The 22,623-nt window shown below is 34.7% G+C and overlaps 1 protein-coding gene across 1 annotated transcript; it reads right to left on the minus strand.

Moving 5' to 3' along the window:
- Positions 1–8,053: 8,053 nt before the first annotated feature.
- Positions 8,054–21,341, minus strand: LOC110113587 (pentatricopeptide repeat-containing protein At1g10910, chloroplastic-like). The gene is made up of 3 exons (XM_020846233.2): positions 21,168–21,341; positions 20,967–21,095; positions 8,054–8,495 (listed from the first exon to the last, which is right to left on the minus strand). The coding sequence occupies exons 1-3, from the start codon at positions 21,324–21,326 to the stop codon at positions 8,217–8,219; spliced, it is 567 nt and encodes a 188-aa protein (XP_020701892.1). The 5' UTR covers positions 21,327–21,341; the 3' UTR covers positions 8,054–8,216.
- Positions 21,342–22,623: the final 1,282 nt, after the last annotated feature.

A 22,623-nucleotide genomic window follows, 5' to 3' on the forward strand; every position in this document is an offset into this window, starting at 1 on the left:
GCATGCAACTAGTTACAATCCAAACCTATGCATCATCATTGATTTTGAGATCAAATGATGGCCTCTACCCTAGGGCAACACGCATCGAAATCCTCTCCGGGCCCTCATATGAGAGCCAACAAATGGAAATCACCAAATTTCCACTGTTTTTTGCGAAGTGGACAGCCAACATAGGTTTTGGGGAAGCAAGCAAATGAAGTTTCTAAAGGACCTAGGGGTTCGGGGGCGTCAACCACATAACAATTGGCCTTGGGGATCCTAGGTTTCACTAAGTTTTAGGATTTTATCTTCCCCGGTTTGTCCTAGCGCTCCAATCCAAGTTCCGGCTCACTGTCCAAATGCTCCCAAGCCTCCCAAGCATTGTTTGAAAGTTTCCAACAGCCTCCAACCAGCTGTCCAAGGCGTTTCGAAGGATAATTTTGTTGTCCAAACTGCTCCGGACAGCAATTCTCGCCGTTTGAATGCTAACGGAAGCTGTCACTTGCTGTCCAAACTCTTCAAACAGCAGCTTTTACTGTTTGGAAGCCTTTGGAGGTTACGTTGCTGCTGTTCAAGCTTTCCCAACGTTGTCTCTGCTGTCCAAGGCTTTCCCAAGGAAGAAGGCTGCCGTCCAAGCCTTTCCGGATGGCGTCGCTGCTGTCCAAACTTCTCCGGACTGCAGCTTGCTGTCCAAGAACGCCCCAAACAGCAGTTTACACTGTTTTGAGGTTGCCGGAGTTGACTCGGAATGAAGGAGAAGCCTTCCCCTCCCCTTGACTGCAGCAGGAAGTATCCTCACAGGGTTTGATTCTCAGTTTATGAGAAGAAACCTGCTCGAGCAGCCCCTACTCGTCTTGTCACTTCTCACCTGGGACGGCTGGAATGGACAGCAAGCAAGGGAGCCGAGCTCCTTTCCTCCTCCCGCGCCTGGAGATGCACGCAAAGGGGCGAACTGCTCCTCTCTCCCTCTCCCGTGCTCTGTCTGGGATGGACGAAACCACACGGGGGAGCCGAATGCTCCCCCTCTCCCGATCTCTCCCTCTTTCCCTCGCTCTGGGTCGGGGCGAAAAAACACAAGGGGAGCCGAATATCCTCCCCCTTTCCTTCTTGCGTGTTCTTAGAGAGCACGAGCCGCAGAAAGCCGCTGTCTAAAAGTGGACTCTCCCTAGGGCATCTCACGCGTGAGGGATTTTATCATGAAATTGAATGGGATTTTAGATGAAATCTGAGCCCTTGATCTCAAACTTTGATTTGAGAATCAAATTCAGCCCAAATTGAGAAATTATGGCTGAAATTAAGTCCGGATTGGACTCGACCTGAACCGATTTGGGTCGGTTTGGGTCCGAATGAGTCCGATCAAGCTAATTTTGTGAAATTAAACTTGAATCGGCGTCGAATTCGGCGTCGAATTGGGCTCGACGACACTCGACGGGGTTTGATTGGTTTTGATTTGGTTTTAATTAAATTAAATTTGATTTAATTTAATTAAAATTGAGGCTCGATTCGGATTAATTTTGCCTCGAGGATGATCAATTGAGTTGATCGAGCGCGATCGAGCTTTGTCGGGCTCGATCGGGGTCGAAAATATTCGTCAACAGTTGGAGGAGAATGAACCTATAGCTTTTGGGCTAAGGTTGGGAGGATTCCTTAGACTTTTTGGAGCCGAAGGAAAAGAGGGATGACTTGTAATTTTGGTTACAAGTCATCAAGAGTTATATGGACTTTTGTGCGTCCAAATAACGGAATCCCTCCATCCAACTTGGGTTGGAGGAAAGGAATAGAGTATAAGAGGTGCAGCTTGGAAGTTGTAACCCCAAAACCAGAACTCAGATCATGAAGTCCTCGCAAAATGAGGGCGAAATCTCTGGGTAGTGTCTTATCTACAAACCCATCTGCCTTCCAAAATTTACCCCGAAACTTATCAGTTAAAACTCCCTCGCCGAATAAAAGAAAAGTGCGGGCGGAGGCCGTGGCTGAATTTTCGGAGCCCACAGTATCTTTGCTAGAAACTCCATCAATAAACACATGAGATGGAAATGTCCTCTGTCTCCCCGTCGGTTTAACGAAGTTGTCATCCCTAGCCTACTAACAGTGTTAAAAGTTTGTGTGTTTAATGTGTTTTAAATTAATTGATATGAAGGTTTTTCTCATTTCTTATACATTGCTGATGAATTTCATTTCATTGAGCTCTAGCCTACAAACAGTGGTTGTACTATAGGAAAAAGAAAGGAACCCAAAGGGCATTAATAAAAAAGGGTGACTGTCCTTTTTTTATATAAATATATTTTGGGTGTACATAGAGATCTATGTGGAGTTTGTACAAAATCTTTTAGGATATGTAAGTAAATTTTGAAAAGTTTTCTAGTAAAGCTCTATATTTCTTTTGAGTATGTAAGTTTAATTGAGTTATATTACAAGCTTCCTGTTGTTAAGTATAAATCTTGTAAGTTGATATGTTAGGAGAGTCTAAATAGATTCTTTTTTACACATTTGATTCTAATAGAAGTAGCTCAAAATGATTATTAGTAAGAAGGGGCATGTTTAGATTTTTTTTCTCTATTATACTCCAGGTTGACCATAAGGGGGTGGGGGCAAACTGGGGCGTGACAGAAATTGGTATCAAAGCCAAATCACAATAAAATGGAAGCATAATTAGGTTTAGACAATGACGTAGGATGAGACATAATGAATTTGATTTATACAGAGATATGTTCAATATAGGTTGAATTAAGGTCGAATAAAATTATGCATGCATTTATTCTAAGAATAAACATACCTGTATAATAAGTATATTTAATGCTTTAAAATGATTCTGTTTATTATCATGAGTATATATTATATGAATTATCTATATGCATATAGATAATTATGTCTAAAGAATTGCTAGAAAGAATGACTTGTCAGTCATCCAGGCCAAATACCAAAACATGAATGAATGAGGGAAATAAGTCTATGAAACTTCAAGATATTGTGCATTTGATCTCATAAGTGGTAGATAAAATGACAACTATGGAGAAATTTTCTACTAGCAATGGACCAAGATCTGAAAGTGACAGTGAAGTGGATCGATATTTAAAGTTACTTCAGACTTTTAAACAACCAACATTTAAAGGTTCAAGTGATCCAATAGTGGCTGAGGACTAGTTGTTCAAGATAGGGAAGATCCTCGATGGTATAATATGTCATGAAAATAGAAAAATACCACTGGCCACATTTATTTTGGAAAGAGAAGTAGAAAGATTGTGGCAAGCACATCATAAAGAAAAAATTGAACAAATGCCTATCATTAATATACAGTGGGATGATTTTGTGAGGGTATTCGAGAATGGTTTATTCCTCCTTCAGCTAAATTAGCTTGGCAAGATAAATTTTTCAATCTAACTCATGGTTTGAAGATAGTTATGCAATATAAAGTTGAGTTCACGTCTTTGTCCCGCTATGCACCTCATTATATAAGGATCCAGATGAAGTGCCATAGATTTTTGAGAGGCCTCAGGGACCAGGGACCAACTAAGACTCGCATTGGAACCTTTTGATATTAGTGTCAGTCTTAGTGGAGAGAGCCAGAAAGATTGAAAATGAGCTAAGTTTTTCTAAGCACAGTTGATAACAACAACAATTAGGGGAAAAAGTATTAAAAAAAAAAACGATCGATTTAAAAAGAAGCTAAAATTTGATGAAAAACTGAAGTAAAGCCAGCTTAAAAAATCGTTGTGCGAGCAGTACGGGAAGAGGCATTTGGGTTGGTGTTTGGTGGGTTTTGGAAAATATGTTAGATGTGGTGAGTCAGGTTATCGTAAGGTGGATTGCCCTCAAGAGAGAAGAACCCATGCTATGCCACAGGGATATCTGGGGCATCAGAAATAGGCACAACATAGGAGATATCTGGAAGTCAATCAGACAAGAAAAACTCAATTTCAAGGAAGGCCAGCAGTGTAAAGAAAACCACCAGTTCAGTTAAAAGAAGAAGCAACTGATGTTAAAGGAAATCAACCTGTGAAAGCTATAATGTTTGTCATTACACCCCAGGAGGCCAAGGATTCAGAGGAGGTGATTACATGTATACTTTCAATTTCAGAGTACTGACAGATTACTTTTTGATTATGGTGCATTCCATTAGTTTTTTCTGAAGAATTATGTTCTAATTTATCTGTTGAGACTGCATATTTTACACCTACCTTATGTGTTATGATGCCAACGGGGGATAGTTTGATTGCCAATAGGATGTGTCTTATAAATTTGGATTTTCAAGATCACAAATTTTCAACAGAATTGATTATAATAGCTTTTAAAACATTGGCATCATCTTTGGAATGGATTGGTTAATTAAATATTTTTCTTGAATTTAATATAAGAAGCAGAGAATAAAATTTAATTTACCAAATAAGAAGACATTCAGTTTTTCCTGTGAGAAAAATGCAACATCCTCTCTTGTTAGTGCAGTAAAGATGGGTAAAATACTTGAGGGTGTTGCGAATATGGATTCATGAATTATAATTTTGATTATAACAAGCAGTTCTTACACTTCTATTTTTCTACTATTGTCTTGCCTATTAACGTTTCAGGTCCATAAGATCAAATTGCAAATCAAATCTGCTTAAGATTGGGTAGAATAGGACTGATTCAACTTGTAATGTACGTCAAGTGTCTGTTACCTTTTCTTGAGTCAATTGTAATAATGTGGGTCCTGATGCTAAGTAACCTTGTACACACACTCGAGGGAAAAATTCTGACTATTTTAGAGTTTGCTGATTTTGATTATATTGTCCGGGACGATCCCAAATTGTCCTGGACGACCAGTTAAAAATATAAACCCTAATTAGGGCATCATGGTTAAAGCAATCGTAATTAAGCAGTTCGTCCTAGACGATATTATCATCGTCCGGGACGATAGGCTCAAATCAGAAAGAAGCAGCCGTCATATATGTTTAGGCATGTTTTAATTTTAAAACATCATCCAAGATATCGTCCTGGACGATGTAGTACAATTATTCCTAAATTAGTTTGGTAATTAAGGAAAGCAATTAAAGTTTGAATGCTCGATCGAATCGTCAGGGATGATCGCAGGATCATCTTGGACGATCAGTTAAAAAAACCTTAGTTTCTTCCTGGACGACAAGAACGATGTTCTAGACGTTGTGGATTGTTTTTGCACTAATCGTCTAGGACGATCCAAAATCGTCCTAGACGATCTGTTATTTTTCCATCGTCCATCCATGCAAGCAGTAAATGCATGTGAATGCGCAACAAAAGTGTAGTGGAAGCGAGCAAAAGCTTAGTGAAAGAACGCAAAAGCTCTATAGAAAAAAACATAATGAAAGCGCATTTGCAAATGCATAGTGAAAAAACACTTAAAGCACAGTGGATATATGAAGTGATACCATGAAAGCTATGCAACCTAGTTTAAAGAACACTTAAAGCTATGCACCCTATTTTAAAGCACACTTAAAATACAAAAATTGTGAAAAAGCAGCAAAAGCACATCAAAGGCGCAGCAAGTTATTGTGCATGTGTGCGAAGGAGACGAACTTCTGCAACGTGTGGAATGCCGAATGATTAAAAGAACAGCGTCTGGAATACTAAACGAGAGAGAGTGCGCAGTGAAAAATGTCGGGTTGAAAAGTAAAATGACCTATTTTCGAGTCTTTTGAACTCCTGTGAATTCAAAATTTTCATCTCTAGTTCAGTTCAGGTCGGGTCAGACATGCTGACAAAACAAAAATAATAAACAAAATCTAATCGAACATCCACTTGTTGCCTCCACATATCAGGATTTAATTGGAGTTCGAATGCAAAGCTACGTCCGAACTCCGCACCAAATAATTTCTCCATGCATACAATCCTTGGGATCTGCTTCAGAACAGACTTCAAACATACACACTCTCAAAGGGCACTCTAGACACATGTGAGAAAATGCAGAAGTTTTAGCACACCAAACTTACCGGATTGGATTAGAATAAGTGCAATTGTACACTATCACATTAAGTATTACATGCCCTCTCCTTCTTAGGACGTCGATGATAACATAGTGGGTTTGGTCTCCTATCCATCCTATTCCTGCAATGAATTCTTTCATGTTATCTTCCTCGGTGAGGGTCCCTCTTAGGGGCAATCCCTTAATGGCCAGTGGCTTTGGAAAATTTAGTCACTCGGTTGTACTCCTCAATGTTGAAATGATTATTGGCCAACTCTACCAGTTCAACAAGTGTCCTCAACTACTGCAAACTAAGTGCATATCCAAAAGGACCTTCCCTCAATCCTTAAGTTAATGCAGCCTAGGCGACCATAGACTCTATGCCTTTCACATTTAGCATCTCTCTTTGGAACCTCATTGTGAAGCTCCTCAGTAGTTCTGTAGTCTCATGCCTAATTTTCAACAGAGACTACGAGCTCTTCATGGGTTTCTAGGTGCTAGTGAATTTTGTAATCAACACCCACTTGAATTCAAAAAAGGATGCGATTACACCTAGACTAACTTCTTGAGTGTTCTGAAGAAGAGATGACACTTACAGACATCATTTGTCTAGCCAAGAGGTTATATAGACTCAAAGACCTCCACATGCTCTATGGAGATCTCTCTTGCCTCTGTACGATTTCCAGTGAGGCACTTTGAACTTGGGAGGCAGCTTGGCCTCGACAAATGCCTTAGAAAAGTCATAAGTTAGTTCTAGTTCTTCCATCCTAGTTTGCGTAGCCAATCGGCTATAATCTTCATCATGATTCCAAGTGAAAGTGAAGTCGGGGATGAGCATTGAGGCGACTGCTCTCTCTAGGCACCTTTAGCGAGCTGTCGAGTTAGAGGATCCTTCGAGCTTCTTGTTAGCTCGCGCTTGCCCTAGGATCCCATTCAAGGTGTTCGAGATTGTCTTCATTAGTCTATCTATTTTTTGCAAGACATAGCAAGTTGTGAATTCAACATTTTTCGTGTTCACTAAAGGCTCTTACTGAAGTCACTCATAAATGAATCTATCTTCTTGACCTTAGCATCAATCCATGTTCCTATATCTAAAAAGGATGTTAAAATCATATTTATCCTGTGGATAGATCTACCTGGTGAGCTAAGAACCTATTGGTGAAAATGGAGAGGAAAGAGAGTAGAGAGGAGTTAGATATCAAAATCTCTCCTATCTTAATTAGAAAATATAAAAATTGGGACTCAAATGGCCCAAAAGATCTAGAGAAGAGTAAACTATTAGAAAAATGTCCCAAACTATTCCTCAATACTCCCTATTTATATGGTTTTGGGGGCTACAGGAAAGGTTATACATATAATAGTTAATAATATAGGCTACACATAGAATATCCATATAATGCTACATGCTAATCTAGTACACGTGTTGTCTCTTGATAGGTTGTAGGCGGATAAAGTCAAGATAGGCAAGGTGTTGTAAAGAAAGTCTATGGGTGAATCACAAGAGGAGATGGACCCATGGCTAACGAGTGGTATGATCAAGTAAGTGACTGGCTTAGGGAGCTTGAAGTCGCTCTGTCATGAAAGACGAGCAGTGGTGTTTATAGGGATGAAGAATTCCTAACTTGGTGGTGGTAGCTGAATGGAGTATGAAGTCTTTGGGGTAGACACTTTCTTGTAGAGACTCAAAGGGATGAGATCTGACTGAGATAAAAAAGGCGATCTATTTTCTTGGTGAGGAACTTCTTGGTCGCCAAGCATAGAGCAAGCTCCTTGGCAGACGAGGGTGAGTAATGCCCAATGTTCTCCCTAAGTAAGTTCCTTTACTAGCCTCAGGCAAGTCTGTTGAGTGATCTCCTCCTAAGAGGGAATACCATCATGACAACTTGGTCACTACCTGTTAAAAAACCTAAGACGATGATGGGTATACATTCACCTTCCGCATATGTATCATATTTCTTTACTGTTCCTTAGCATGTACTCTAAGTGGACACACACAAACAACTTGCATAAAACTCCAGCTAATTTAAAAAAAAGAAGAAGGTAAAAATATAATTTAAAGGATCGATAGAATCCAAATTTTCAAGGTGAAACAGAAAATGAAAATATTCTCCTTAATTATAAGCACTGGTATTCCTAAGACCAAAAGGGAGAAGCTTTAAATCATTAATTTTATGATCAATCTTCTTAAATCTTTAAGGAATTAAACGCTCCATTACAATCAGATCTAGACGTTCATAACTGATCAGTTTATGCAAAGAAGAAGAAAAAAGTCAGCTAAAGAAGGAAGTTCAATCCAACCTTTCTTTCCTCAGTTAAGGGATTTCTATACAAACAAAATGTGGAGCAACACCAAACGAAAATACTTACTCCCTTCAAAAGTACTCTCTTTGCAGGCTTCTTTGTATCGTAACACATACTGCTTAGATAAGATTTCTGCTATAACCTGTTTCTGACCAAAAAGATGAGAATTTTTCAGAAGCAAGTTCCTAGATGATGAATCCACCACATAACCATGTGTTTGCATCCATTTCAGCAGGGATAAAAGAAGCCCTTTCTTTTCAGGTTTTCCGATGTAACGTGAAATGGCTACACGGAATATCTCCTGCAAAATGGAAACTCTAAATTGACTTAGCTTGCAGATCTAAGTTTTAGCCTTTTAGATTAGGATGACTTCTCATCACAAAGTTTATCTACGCAAATACTGCATTAAAACTATGGAACTGATCCAGATGATAAAAAATTGCTAATATCAGAACTAAATGAAATTATTCAAAATAATTAAAATGCTTAAAAATGACTGAGTATACATTTAGAGCGTAGAACCTTCACGGATGACAAAAACTTAGATGAAGTCGTTTGAAGGAGAAAAAAATTCTTAAATGGCATCAGAAATTCTTGCCATGGATTATAGCAATGTAGAATGATTAAAGAATCAAGCAACCATTAGCAAATGAATAAGAATGAAACTAATCGTGAAGTGTGAGCATTATTCCCTTTAAGGAATTCCAAAAGCCCTACATTAGATGCAGAGGAACCCTAGATGTAATGCCAATAAGACTATAAGGGGTGATAGAGGAATTCTAACCCTTTCTACTCAAATATACTCTTCTCCTAGACGTCATACATCAAAATGGTATCAAGAACAACCTGATTGCCACATAATAGTCATAGATGAATGTGATTGTCTAATCAACAAGAGAAAAAGGAATTTCCTTCTTACACTTATTCCTCTAAATGAATGTCATTGTCTGATCCAAAACAGGCCTCCCAAACCAAGCCCAGTAGGTTTCAAACTCCACTGTACTCAAAGACAAATGCAAATTAGGCTTTGTTTCTAATTTATTTGACATTTTCCTGCGTTTCTTAATGATTATTAACTTAGCTAGGTATTTATATAAGGTCATAGTCGTTGCATAAGATTTCATTTTGAATGATAAGTGTTTTGAATTATTCCTCCCCCATCATACTCATCCACCACTCTCCTATCTAATCCCTTTGTCTCCGTCACCTTTGTAACAATTTTCCAACTTATCTTGAAAACCTTTTGACCACCTCTCAACATTTTTTATTTCTCTCTTTTGTTTCTGGTCATAATTGCATGTTGTTTGATTTGGGTTTTCGTCATTCAACTATTTATAAGTTTTATTGGTTGATTAACTAATGCATACGCTCCACTTCTTTTCACAAGTTAATGATTCAATCTTGCTCCGATTCAGAACAACCCTACATCAGTCAATATCTGAGAAAACGTTATCTACATCAATTGGAGTCAAAGCATTTATCTTCTACATCAATTTGGTGCTAAATCAGAAAGACCTTAATCACAACTAACTTATTCTACATACGAAAAGGGATCTCGTGATATTGTTTATATTATTCATTTGAAATTTTAATTACAATAGCTTGATTTTCCTTCATCATCTCTATTCATAGCATGATCTTCAAAACCTTAAAATTCTAATTCATGCAATGTAGAATACTATGGTTATGTTTATTATTCAAAATCGTCACCAAGGAATTATCAATATGTTCCTTATTATAAAATTAATTATATATATTATCATTGGCGAGTAAGTTTTTAGTCGATTTACTCTATTAAAACTTAGAGCTTTCCAAGTTATTTTTGTCAATTCTTGAGAATACCTCTACATTAAATTTAAATTATTCAATTTTGCAAGAACATCATATATTTTGATGCACAAATCTCATTGCAAGGATTTCATGGTCATAATGAATGCATTGAGCGAAATAGAGGTCAGTCAAGCAATATTTGTAGTTATTTTAGCAAAAGTAGCTCCAGCGCCTAGGCACCACACTCTAATTTTTAATCGAGAAACTGGCCTCAAGGCACCACACTCCATTGCCAAGTCACAGTATCCTGCCACCAAGGCATAATCCATTAACTCGAAGATTTTTGTTCAAGAGCTTGGCGACAAGGCTCCAATTCTAACACTGAGGTGCAAGGCAACAATTTTTCACAAGTTGACCTATTCACCAAAAAGCCAATGCTGCATCCCCTATTGCTAAATCTATAATGACATATTTGGAACTAAATTTTAGAGATTTTTGGATGAATTCTTTAATAAAAATTTTAAAGGAATATTAGGGCAAGTTTTTGGGAATTGGATGCATCTTATCATAAAGGAAAATTATTACCAGAGAGAGGATTTGGGCGAGGGCTTTGGAATCCAACTGTTTCTTTCTTCTTTTCTCATATTTTCAATTTCAGCAATGTTATTGTTAATTTTCCTTTTCTCTAGCATGAACTAAATCCCATCTAAGGTTTGATGAAACAAAATTTTTAATATCAATTTCTTGCTAATTTAAACTTTCAATAGTTGTGCTTTCAATTCTTGTTATGTAATTTCAACCATTTTTTATTGTTCTAGTGATTTTTTAATCAATTGCGAATTTTGAAGCTTGATTTGCATAGGGGAAATGAGTTCGACGTGATTGAAATGTCTCAGCTAATTGTACGATAAAAATATCTAAGCTATGGCTATGGAATCTCTTGAATCCCACTTTGTAGCTAAATTTACAACATTAATTTGATCTAAAGATGAAAATAGGTTATGTATGGTAAGTTAGTCTCTTTAGGTTTTTAAGAAAATGGTACTGACCAATTTGGTTACACCGAACCTATCCTTGTTGATTGACAAATATAGCATGATTTTAACAAATTGTTGATATCCTAGTAAAATATAACCCTTATTTTTCATCCATATTAACATTTATCTTAACATGTTTAAAATTTAAGTAATTAGGAACTTTTAAGTCTATTAATTTTTTTTTCAAGCGCTTGTCCACATATCTATTTTTAATTTTCAAATAAAGTCTAAATTAAGTAAATTTTGGTACTTAGTAAATTTAATGTATATGGAATGAAATCTTCTTTTTCATCATTTTATTACTTTCTTACAACAACAACAACAAGCCTTTATCCCACTACGTGTATGTGGGGTCGGCTACATAAATCCTTTTTCACCAATATGTCCTGTTAAGAATCAAATTTTAATTTAAATCTAACAAAAACATGTCATTTCTAAATTTTTTTAACAAAGTCATTTTTAGGTCTATCTCTACCTCTCTTAACATAAGACAAAATTTAATACATCGACTCTCCTAATCGAGTCATCATAAGTGCAACACTTTATGTAACCAAACCATCTAAAGAGACTCTCTTTAATCTTATCTGCCACGGGAGCAACTCCAACATTTTCACGTATATGCTGATTTCACATTCTATCCCTAAGGGCAAAACCAATCATCTACTTGAACATCCACATCCTGCAACACTTAACTTAATTGTAAGCTTCTCTTTTAATGGAAAACATTTTGCGCCAAAAAGCATTGTAGGTTTCACCATATAGAATTTTCCATTAAGTTTGAGGGGTACTTTTTTATCAAACAACAAGCCCGATGCATTCCTCCACTTCAACCATCAAACTTGAATTCCACAAATAATATCCCCATCTATTTCACCATCACTCTAGACAAGAGACCCGAAAAATTTAAAATGTGTACTCTAATTAATGACTTGATCACCCAAAGTCACAATTCCCCAATTAGATCTATTACAAATAAAATAAAACTTCATGTATTCAATTTTAGATATGCTCAAACGAAAACCTATAGACTCTAAGTTGACATCCATAATTCAAGTTTACCATCATTCCCTCTCTAGTCTTATCAACAAGAGGAATATCATCAACAAAAAGCATAAACCAGGGTACATCTTCCTGCAAATGTCTAGTAAGAACATCCATGACTAAAGCAAAAGGATATGGGCTTAAAGTTGATCCTTGTTGTAATCCAACTGAAATAAGAAAATACTTAGTCAAACAATCTTGTGTTTGAACACAAGTCACAACTCTTGCATATATATCCTTAATAACTTGAGTATAAGCATTATTAACACATTTATTTTCTAAAAATCTCCATGGCACTTATCTTGAAACATTATCATAAGCTTTCTCAATCAATAACTATCATATGTAGATCCTACTTATTCTCACTATACTTCTCAATCAAATCTCTCAATAGATGTATAGCTTCCATAGTAAACCTACCTAGCATGAATCCAAATTGATTTTGAGAAAGATTAGTATCACGTCGTAACTTATGCTAAAAAACTCTCCCAATGTTTTAAAATATGATACATCAACTAAATTCCTCTGTAATTTGCACTCTTGTGCATCACCTTTATTCTTAAAAATAGGAATCAACACACTCCTATACTTATATGACATTTTTTTAATCTTCAAAATAATATTCAAACGTTTCATAAGCTAAAAAATTCCATCATCTCCTAAGTATTTGCACACCTCTATTGGAATATCATTAGGTTCAATAGTTTTCCACACTTTATTTTTTTAAAGCCTCTCTAACTTCAACTTTACTAATACGCAATTAAAAACATGAATTTATATTTTCATTTAGGGTACTAAGGTCACTAAAATCAATCATATTCTAATAATATTCATTAAAAAACTTATAAAAATATCTAATCTACCTTTATTGAATATCTTATTCTAATAAAAGCACTTTTTGATCTTCATCCTTAATATACTTCACTTGAACTAAATATTATCTCTTTGTTTGGCTAACTTAAACATACATCGTTTGCCCTTCTTAGTATTTAATCTATCATATAAATCATTAAAAGTAAAATTCTTTCGCATCACATATTGTTATCTTAGACTTCTTACGTGTCTATTTATATCTTTACCAATTTTTCGAGTTTTTACCTCTAACTAATTTCAAAACAAAATTTTTATTTTAATCTTTTCTTGCATATTTTGATTTCACCATTAACTATTTTAACTATTAGGAGAATTTCCTTTTGATACTTCAAATACATCTTTAATAATATTCTTAATTGGCTAACCTTTTCACATAACATTAACTTCCACATATACAGTCAAAATCTTAAGTATATGTAAATTAAAGTTCTCAATTCGAAGGATTAGTAGTAGAGAATAAAAACTACAACATAAATTTTCTTAAGATTAGTGACAAATTTAAGTTAAATGGAGTTTCTGTTAATACAATTTACCAGAGATATGAACCAAAATTGTCTTCTATCTCTTTATGAAAGATCAAAATGATCCATGATTGTTAAAAAGTCTAATTTTAATCTCTTAGGTTTTTAAAGTGAGATCTGAATGATCCTACAGAACTAATTTAGTCCCTATTAAAGAGACAAGGAACTAAATTGGTACTCTTATATAGTCGAGAAAAAATTTGTGCCATAAAAAAAAGGTTAGGGGACCAATTTGGTCCTTTTCTTCATTTCACCTTTTTCTTGTTTTATTTAAATTGTAAGATCTGACAAAGAGTTGACTTATCTCTTCAATCAATGACAGCATATATTTAAAATTTACATGATATGCATGCTCAATGATTCAGTTGTCATTTTTTTTTGTTTGCACAGAATCCTTAAGCATCATATATATATATATCACGCTCGTCGTGGCCATTGTAAATGGTTTAAATTTTTACTTTAAATAATATACATATGTATGTCAGTGCATTAATTAATATACTAATGCACTTTTCAGAGAGATAAGTTCAAAACTCATTTATTAATTTTAGGTCCGCGCAGCATCTTTAGACGTCACGTATAAACATGTCACGCTCATCGGGCCCCACGTGGAAACATGCTTTTGAGTGCATTTCGTATATGCATTCGCAAGTTGATTAATACTTTTTATATGACTTGCATAATGCATAATATGCTCTATATGATTTGCATGATAATGATGCATTTGTATATTTCTTAGGATGAGCGCATAATTCATTTGCATGTTGCGCGACATGTATGTTTGCGACATAATGGGTGTGTATAATGTATATGCATGTTCACATACACATTTGCACATGTATTTATATATTTGCATGATTGTATAAGCATTTGTATGTTTGAATGTGTACTTATATATTTGTATATACATTTGCATATTGCATATATGTAAAATACACTTATTATATAATGCACTTGTGTAGTGCACTAGCACATTTTGCCTAGTGTGTTTGTGTGACAAACCCGCACGAATCTTGATGCACTCTCATAATAACATGATCATTAACGTATGTACAAAGTGGCTTGCAAGATAAACATTATGTATACATGCTTCTTAGTGGGCTCGCATGATTAGGGTTATACATACATAACACTTGATGTATCAGTATAATGCATTTATATGTCTTTGGTACATGTGCATTATACAATAGGAGGCTCTTAGGTGACACCCTTCCATGATTTGGTGCGTCACATGCATTTTAATGAAGTATCATACAACCCGTGACACGGAACAATGTATTATTTTATTTTATTTTATTTTATTTTTGAAGAGAAATATTCACGGGGTATACGACACATTCACAGGGCATACGAGTCTCCAGATTTCAACAGCTGACGTACACGTTATCTAGGGCAGTTGTGCGCTCATGACCTGCAACATGATTGATGCTTCTCATCTTATAATGAAGCGTTTAGCAAGAATAATTATTGGAAGTATGTGGGGGGTTCTACGTGGTAACCATTAATGTAAATACATTTTTGTAGAAAAAGAAAATAATTTTTTTATTTTTACCCCCTCCAATTTTTTAGGATAATTACCGCTCATATTTTGGTGTATTTAATCTTGTATTTTACTCACTTGTGAATACTCAACAAATCCAAAGAAGGAATCTCGAAATGGCATCTTGAAATTATTGCACATGAAGCTTTCCCATAAGAAACATTTATATTTTTTTAATACGAAGCTTCATTGCTCCTTAGTTGTTGAACTTTTTTTTTCTTTTCGGTGAGCTCCCACACATGGTTACCTTTTAGACTACAAATATATGGTTATTCCTTATTTCAATACACACATTTTAACTTGTTAAAACTATTGCTTAGAGACCTGGGTGCGTGCGAGTTAAGAGCTAAAAGAGAGAAGTTTGATTCCTACTTGCTTTGGTTAGCGAGCAACTAATTGTCCTACAAGTTTAATGTAAGCTCCTTCTGTTATGCTTTGATTTTAGTTCATCTATGCTTTTAGTGTTTAAAATATAGGATATTGTGCATTTTGTATTTTGTCGACTTAGGAGTTGAGTTAATTTTAACTTTTCTAAATTTTTTTAAAGTCATGCATTTTATTGTAAATTTGAGTAATACCCCAAAGTCGTCCCCACATAGGGGGTGCATCGTATTATTAAGTATTTCCGCCATCTAAAAAAGGCAGTCACGGTAGGTGTTAGGAGACACTGCGATCGAAAATTTATTTCTAGCCTGCCAAGAAAGGCAGGCACGGGTCTTCAAGTACATATTAAAAAAGCATAGCATTTCCGCGTCTACTAAGAAAAGCGGTCACGGGTACTTAATTGCATGCAAACAACTTTCCTCGCTTGATAAGAAAAAACCATCATGGGAATTTAATTTCATGTATACAATTTTGTGCCACAACCAAGATTCATCAGCAATAGTTTTTAGGCAAAGAGAGTTAGTAGGTTCAACACAGTCTAAATTAAGCATGTAAATATTATTGATTCTTATTCCTTGTAGCACAATATTTCCATTTAAGCTTATAATGCATATGATAGACAAAAATTTAATAATGAAGCCTTTATCATATAACTGGCTTATGCTAAGAAATTATATTTAATATATATACTCGTAAAATAATTTTAATGAGGAAATTTTTAGTTAGTAACTATACCTAAGCCCACCACTCTCCTGATGGTGTTATCTCCAAGTATCACCTTGCCTCCTGCCCTGGCCTTTATTGAATGATTTGCATCTCCAGTCATGTGTCTTGAACATCCATTGTCCAAGTATCACATGCTCTCAGCCTTTTGTAAGGCAACCCTTCAAAATCATCAAAGGTTAGAATTAGGAACCCAACACCTTATGAATTGAATAATGAGATGCATATATGTTATGTTATGGTATATGCAATTTTGATCTCCATAACATATGTGTTCTATGATGGATAATGTAAGTGTGGGAGATATGTCTTAGCATGCCACAATAATAACATCTAATATCAGGAAAAGAGTTTATTAATCTATATGAGTTATGGTGCCTCTTCCTAGGCTTCAATGATGCATGCTATGGTGATGGATTATGTAACTGTATAAGTGTATGTGATGTTTTATTTTCTTTCAAAGCATTTAATTTGACTTGTAAGAATTTGTTTGTACTTTCAAAATTGAATTTTCAATTTTCAATGCATGCTCTCTATTAGCAGCTTCATCTAAACATGCTTTTAATTTGCTAAATGAACTTTCTACATCAACATGAGATGCTTTCAAGGAGTCAAGTTGTGTAGTTAAATCAAGATGCTTCTTGTTTAAAATATCAAATTCATCTAATAAAATCATATCATTACTATCAAAAGTAGAATGATCTTTCTTAAGACATTCATGCTCTTTTTATAAAATTGAGAAATCAGAATTCAACTTTGCATACATTTTCTCCAGCTTCATACATGCATTATGAATTTTTTTAGAAACTTCAAATAGTTCATTATAGGAAAACTTACATGCCTCCTCTTAATCAGAATGATCAAGATGGTTATCTGAAATTAAGCACAGGTTGGTTACCTCCTCTTCAACTTCTGTCTCAGATGAGTCTAAAGCGGAGTCTGTCCAGAAAGCCTTTTGAGTCTTTTGCTTGCCCTTTTTAAACTTAGATTTTTCTTCACCCTTCTCTTTGATTGGGTGAATTTTCAGATTTGGGCAATCCGACTTCAAGTGCCCTAGTTTCCTTCATTCAAAACAGATAACATTAACAAAAACCTTAGAATTTTTATTAGTTTTATCTTTGCTCTATTGTTGATGATGCTTTTACTTTTCTTTAGAAAGCTCTTGAATTGTCTTGTCGTTTGTGTTATGTCATCGTCATCCTCAAGTGTAGAATTGTCACTATCATAATCATTAGCCTTTAAGGCTACAGTTTTCTCCTTTCTCTTTTCTCCTACATAAAGTAGTCTTTGACTCGCTCCTTGCTCGTAGAGAATAAGTGATCCAAATAAGTTATTAATGGAATAAATATTCAAATCCATAGATTTAGTAATATCAGTAATTTTTGCATTATAGAAAGTAGATAGGCAATGCAAGATCTTGTTAAATTTTTCCATAGTTAGTAAGTTCTCTTCCTAAGGTATGCAAGAAAGTAACAATCTGAGTGAACTAGTATACATTTCAAAAATTGATTAACTAGGTTTCATACGAAAAAAGTTCATAGTCATTGAGTAGAATATTCAACCAAGATTGTTTTACTTTATTTGCTCCTACATATAGGTTATGTAGAGTTTGTCTCAAATTTCGTTATTTATTGTGCACGCAAAAACACAGATGCAATCTTCAGATTTTAGTGCACAGAAAAAATAGTTAAAATATTTAGCATTCAATTGGGTTAAATCTCTATCTTATACGCTCCATTCCAAAAAAGGGAGTTTAATTTTCATATCATTAACAAGATGTGAAGGTGCAGAATATCCTTCCTGAATTAACATCCACATGCAATAATCTATAGATTGCAAGAAAATAGACATGCAAATTTTACAAAAATCAAAAGAAATATTATCAAATAAATGTTGTTGTCTGATTGAATATCCTTATGCGGTATCATGATTACCAAAGTTAGTCATTGATCATTTTTCAAAAGTTATTTAAAACATAGTTTTTGAATCCCTCTCTAATACCACTTGAAAGTTCATGAAGGTGGTTAAACCTTTAAGAACTAGCCCGGGGCAAACCGGGTATGCCTCTAACTAAATCTTCTTGGATGATTTTTTTCTATGATTTTTCATGCTTGCATGATAAAGTCTTTTGTGCCACAACCAAGATTCATCAGCAATAGTTTTTAGGCAAAGAGAGTTAGTAGGTTCAACACAGTCTAAATTAAGCATGTAAATATTATTGATTCTTATTCCTTGTAGCACAATATTTCCATTTAAGCTTATAATGCATATGATAGACAAAAATTTAATAATGAAGCCTTTATCATATAACTGGCTTATGCTAAGAAATTATATTTAATATATATACTCGTAAAATAATTTTAATGAGGAAATTTTTAGTTAGTAACTATACCTAAGCCCACCACTCTCCTGATGGTGTTATCTCCAAGTATCACCTTGCCTCCTGCCCTGGCCTTTATTGAATGATTTGCATCTCCAGTCATGTGTCTTGAACATCCATTGTCCAAGTATCACATGCTCTCACGAGGCCTTTTGTAAGGCAACCCTTCAAAATCATCAAAGGTTAGATTTAGGAACCCAACACCTTATGAATTGAATAATGAGATGCATATATGTTATGTTGTGGTATTTGCAATTTTGATCTCCATAACATATGTGTTCTATGATGGATAATGTAAGATGCGGAAGCAGATTAATTTCACAATAATAACACATTCATAGTTTTCAACCACACAATAAATCACAGCAAAAATGGAAATTAAAATGCGGAAAAATGAACGAACACACTAGATTTTATAATGGTTCGATCAAATCTGACCTACGTCCACTACTCGGAGGCTTCCTCTCTAAGTATTGCACTAAACCTTTTAATGCCTCTTCTTTAGCCCCCACAGCTAAGCGAAGAAGCCCTTATAAAAATCTCTTCCACCAACTCGGTGTGTTAGAGTATCTTAAATTTTTTTCACCCTCCTGGTGAAGGCAGAGAACCTGAACTCCTTTTTCTCCCTCCTGGAGATGGCAAAGAGCCAAAAATCCTTTTACTTCCTCCTAAAATTGGCAGAGAACCACGAATCCTTTAACTCCCTCTTGGAGTTGGCAGAAACCCACGATCTAATGCTGAGGAATGTCTACCCAGAGCCACCCAAGAATCAAAGTAGAGACTTGAAGAAGATTGCAAGGAACTTTGATTGGAATAACCTTGTGATGCTCTCACAACTCCCCCTCACAAGGACTCTCCCTCTCTTCTCCCAAAGCCCTCCTCAACTCTCTCTCTCTCTCTAAGCTCCCTCTCAAACAACTCAACAACAAAAGATTTCTCACAAGTCCATGTAAGAGTTTAAATAGAAAGCCTAATAAAAGCCCTAATTTTCAATTTGTAGTCTAAGATCGTCCAGTACGATCGTGCGATCGTCTTGTACGATTAGTACAAAACACTACTTCGAGACAGTACGAATTACATTGTCCTGTACGATCAGTTAAAAAATGTTTGTACATATCGTCCAGTACGACAGGCGAAGATTAATTATCGTCCCATGTAGATCACAATTCATACAGTACGAAAATGAGGGATCGTCCTGGACAATTAGTTGAAAAACTATGATATTTCATCTTGGACGTGGACGACGATTAATTATCATCCCATGCATGAATCGGGTCGTACAGTAGGATCATCTTTGATCGTCCTATACGATTTAATTGAACAATTTAACATAAAATAAACACCCAATCATAGGTTAAATTTAGGCATGATTGTCGTCAATCGTATGGTACGATGAAGATGGTACGATATGATTAGAAACAAATTTTGAATATTAAAATATTAGCTAAATTGTGATCAACAGTTATTTTATCGATTGTAATTGATGGTACTGTACGATTCAGATCATACATTACGATGAGCTTAGTCATTCTAAATTAACTGGGTGTCATAATTAGAGTTTTCTATTTTAATGGATCGTACAGTACGATTTCAGTACGATATAAATCGTACTGTACGATTAGTTTAAAAAATAGAAAATTTTCTAGCTCACCAACTCACTCGCTTGAGTTTGTGTGTGCGAGATTACTTAGCTTAGTATCCACCATATACATGAGTTGACTCAAGAAAGATAAAAATACATTGAAGTGAAAATTACAAACATACTCAAACCTAGTCTACCTAATTTTGAGCTGATTAAAGTTGCAAGTGAACGATGGACCTGAAATGTAGGTGAGCAAAAAACAAAATAGATATGCAATAAATAGTAGTAAGAAAACAAAAATGTTTGTTATCATCAAAATCACAAAGTCCAAATTTACAACAAATTTGAATCTTAAACTTTTAGAGATAGATCTTCTCCCTTATGGTTCCTTGTTTTTTGTTCTCACTAGAACAAAGATGGGAAAAAACATTAATTTATTAACCGGTGTATCAAAGAAAATTTACCTCAATAAAGTTGGTCACCAAGCCTTAGAAGAAAGATCAAGTACATATAAGATCAGAATTCATAATAATTTTAGCTCTTAAACTTGAATTCAATAGTTGATCAGTCATTAACCATAACATGTTAAAACTATCCAAAAAATAATATCTTCCGTTTTTGAATTAGCTTAAGCCCACCAGCACTCCCACATCATCTTCATCAACTTGAAGAATAGAAAATAAGTAGCTCAAAGAAATTTATAAATATCATAGGATTGCCACGGTTGTGTATAAGGAAAATAGTCAATAACGAATGAAAAAACAAATAAACAACAAAGTTGATGAAACTACGCAATATTAATTTTATGCAATTATTGGTTTTAATGAATAGATTGGGTACGTCAGAAATTGGACATGAACTTAGAAGATTTAAAACAGATAAAACATAAAAACAGTTTGGAGCAACTCAAGGTAACCATACTGCGTCCACATTGTGCCCAAGACAGTGGAAAGCTTTTACAACATCATTAATCAAATTGATGTTGCCAGATTTCATAAATGATGCAGCAAATTTCTCAAAAGATGGCGTAGATATCATCTCCATGTTATCCTGTTCATAGAAAAAACCGAAAATTAAAAGAACTCTATAATCAATTATTCAATGTGAAAAAAATCACAATACCTTCACTACGACGTAAGCATCTTTCAGGAGACCTGCTTCAACTAATATATTTAGCATTGTCTCATGAAGGGATTTGCAAACGTTTCTATTGCTGTATCGCAACATATTATAAACAGAAAATGATTCAGAAAAGGAACCAGCTTTGGCCAACTGTAACATAAGGGAAAGGCAAAGCTCCTGCAAACAGAAAGACATATTAAGGCGGAAATGGTGTATTTTCAAGACATTATACAGCAGATAGAATGGAAAAAACACGTTTTTCTAGGACAAGAATGGTTACAAGCATAAAGCAGAAACAGTAAGGACATCATATTGCAAGGATGAGAATGCGTCAACTAGTTTCTAAATAACTTGGAAGCATAAAAGGTTTTGTAGAAAAGTAGAAATCTTTTGTAGATGAGATTATAGCAATGTTGATGGCAGATTTATTTTCACAATATATATTCATTGGTCATTCCTATTTGATTTTTAAATATTCCAAAATAATTTTGATCCACAGAAGCTTGTAGATTCCTTGGATAATAGCTCTAAATTCAGGCACATCACTAGATCTTAAAATAACATGTTATTTCTTGTTCTTCCATGTTAGGAGATTTTCTCTCAAATTATACAACTCTAGTTGTGGATCTTCTATTCACTAGTGATCCTGAAAAAACTACATTAGTATATCATTCAATTTGTAAAGCATCATACTTTTTATAGAAGATTCCTTTTATAAGGGCTTGATTTAAGGCATTGGAAGATTCAATAAGCAGTTTGAAGTTGTGATTCTTTGGATTTGTGCATGAATTAATCTATGAGACTAACTGAAAATGTACGTTTGGACGAGTCTGGGATCAAAAGATCATTTATAAACTAGTCTTTGATACTGTCCCATATCTACTTTTCCTTCTTCATCTACATTTAATTTTTGACCAGATCAATTGGAGCTTCACAAGATTTGTGATTAATCATTTTTATTTCTTTTAAAAGATCCATGAAATACTTTTGTTAAGAGAGAAATATTCATTGCACTAATTAATCAACTTCTATTTCTAGAAGAATTTAAAATTTTTCAACTCTTTGATCTCAAATTCTTCAACAATCTTTTTTTCTTAAAGACTCCTCTTTATTGTTATTACCTATGATAATTATATTGTTAACATATGCAATGAAAATTGAGACATCAATGGAGTATTTTATGAAAATTGTATGATCTCATTGGCTTTATTTATATCTTATTTCATTCATTACTTTTGGGAATCTGCTAAATCATACTCTTGTTTAAAATCAAACAAAGGCTTTTTAATTTGAATACTTAGTTCTTTGTGAAAAAATTATTAAATATAAATTGTTGATTGTCAGTAGAAATTGTTGTAATTATTTTTTTATGCTTTACTGTAAAAATCTTTCTTTTAATCGTTGGGTGCAGGAAATTCCAGGAGAAATGGCAGAAAATTTGGAAAAAGAAACAGCG

Source organism: Dendrobium catenatum, unplaced genomic scaffold (genome assembly GCF_001605985.2).
Source record: "Dendrobium catenatum unplaced genomic scaffold, ASM160598v2 fragScaff_scaffold_522, whole genome shotgun sequence".
NCBI lineage: Eukaryota > Viridiplantae > Streptophyta > Magnoliopsida > Asparagales > Orchidaceae > Dendrobium > Dendrobium catenatum.

Bases quoted from the DNA above. Each gene is read 5' to 3' on its own strand.
- LOC110113587 (XM_020846233.2), bottom strand. From the start codon at position 21,326: ATGTTACAGTTGGCCAAAGCTGGTTCCTTTTCTGAATCATTTTCTGTT. The intron at 21,096-21,167 runs GTATTGTGATTT...TTCTATGAACAG, and splicing joins ATGCTTACGTCGTAGTGAAG to GATAACATGGAGATGATATC. The intron at 8,496-20,966 runs GTATGGTTACCT...TCCATTTTGCAG, and splicing joins TTGGGCACAATGTGGACGCA to GAGATATTCCGTGTAGCCAT.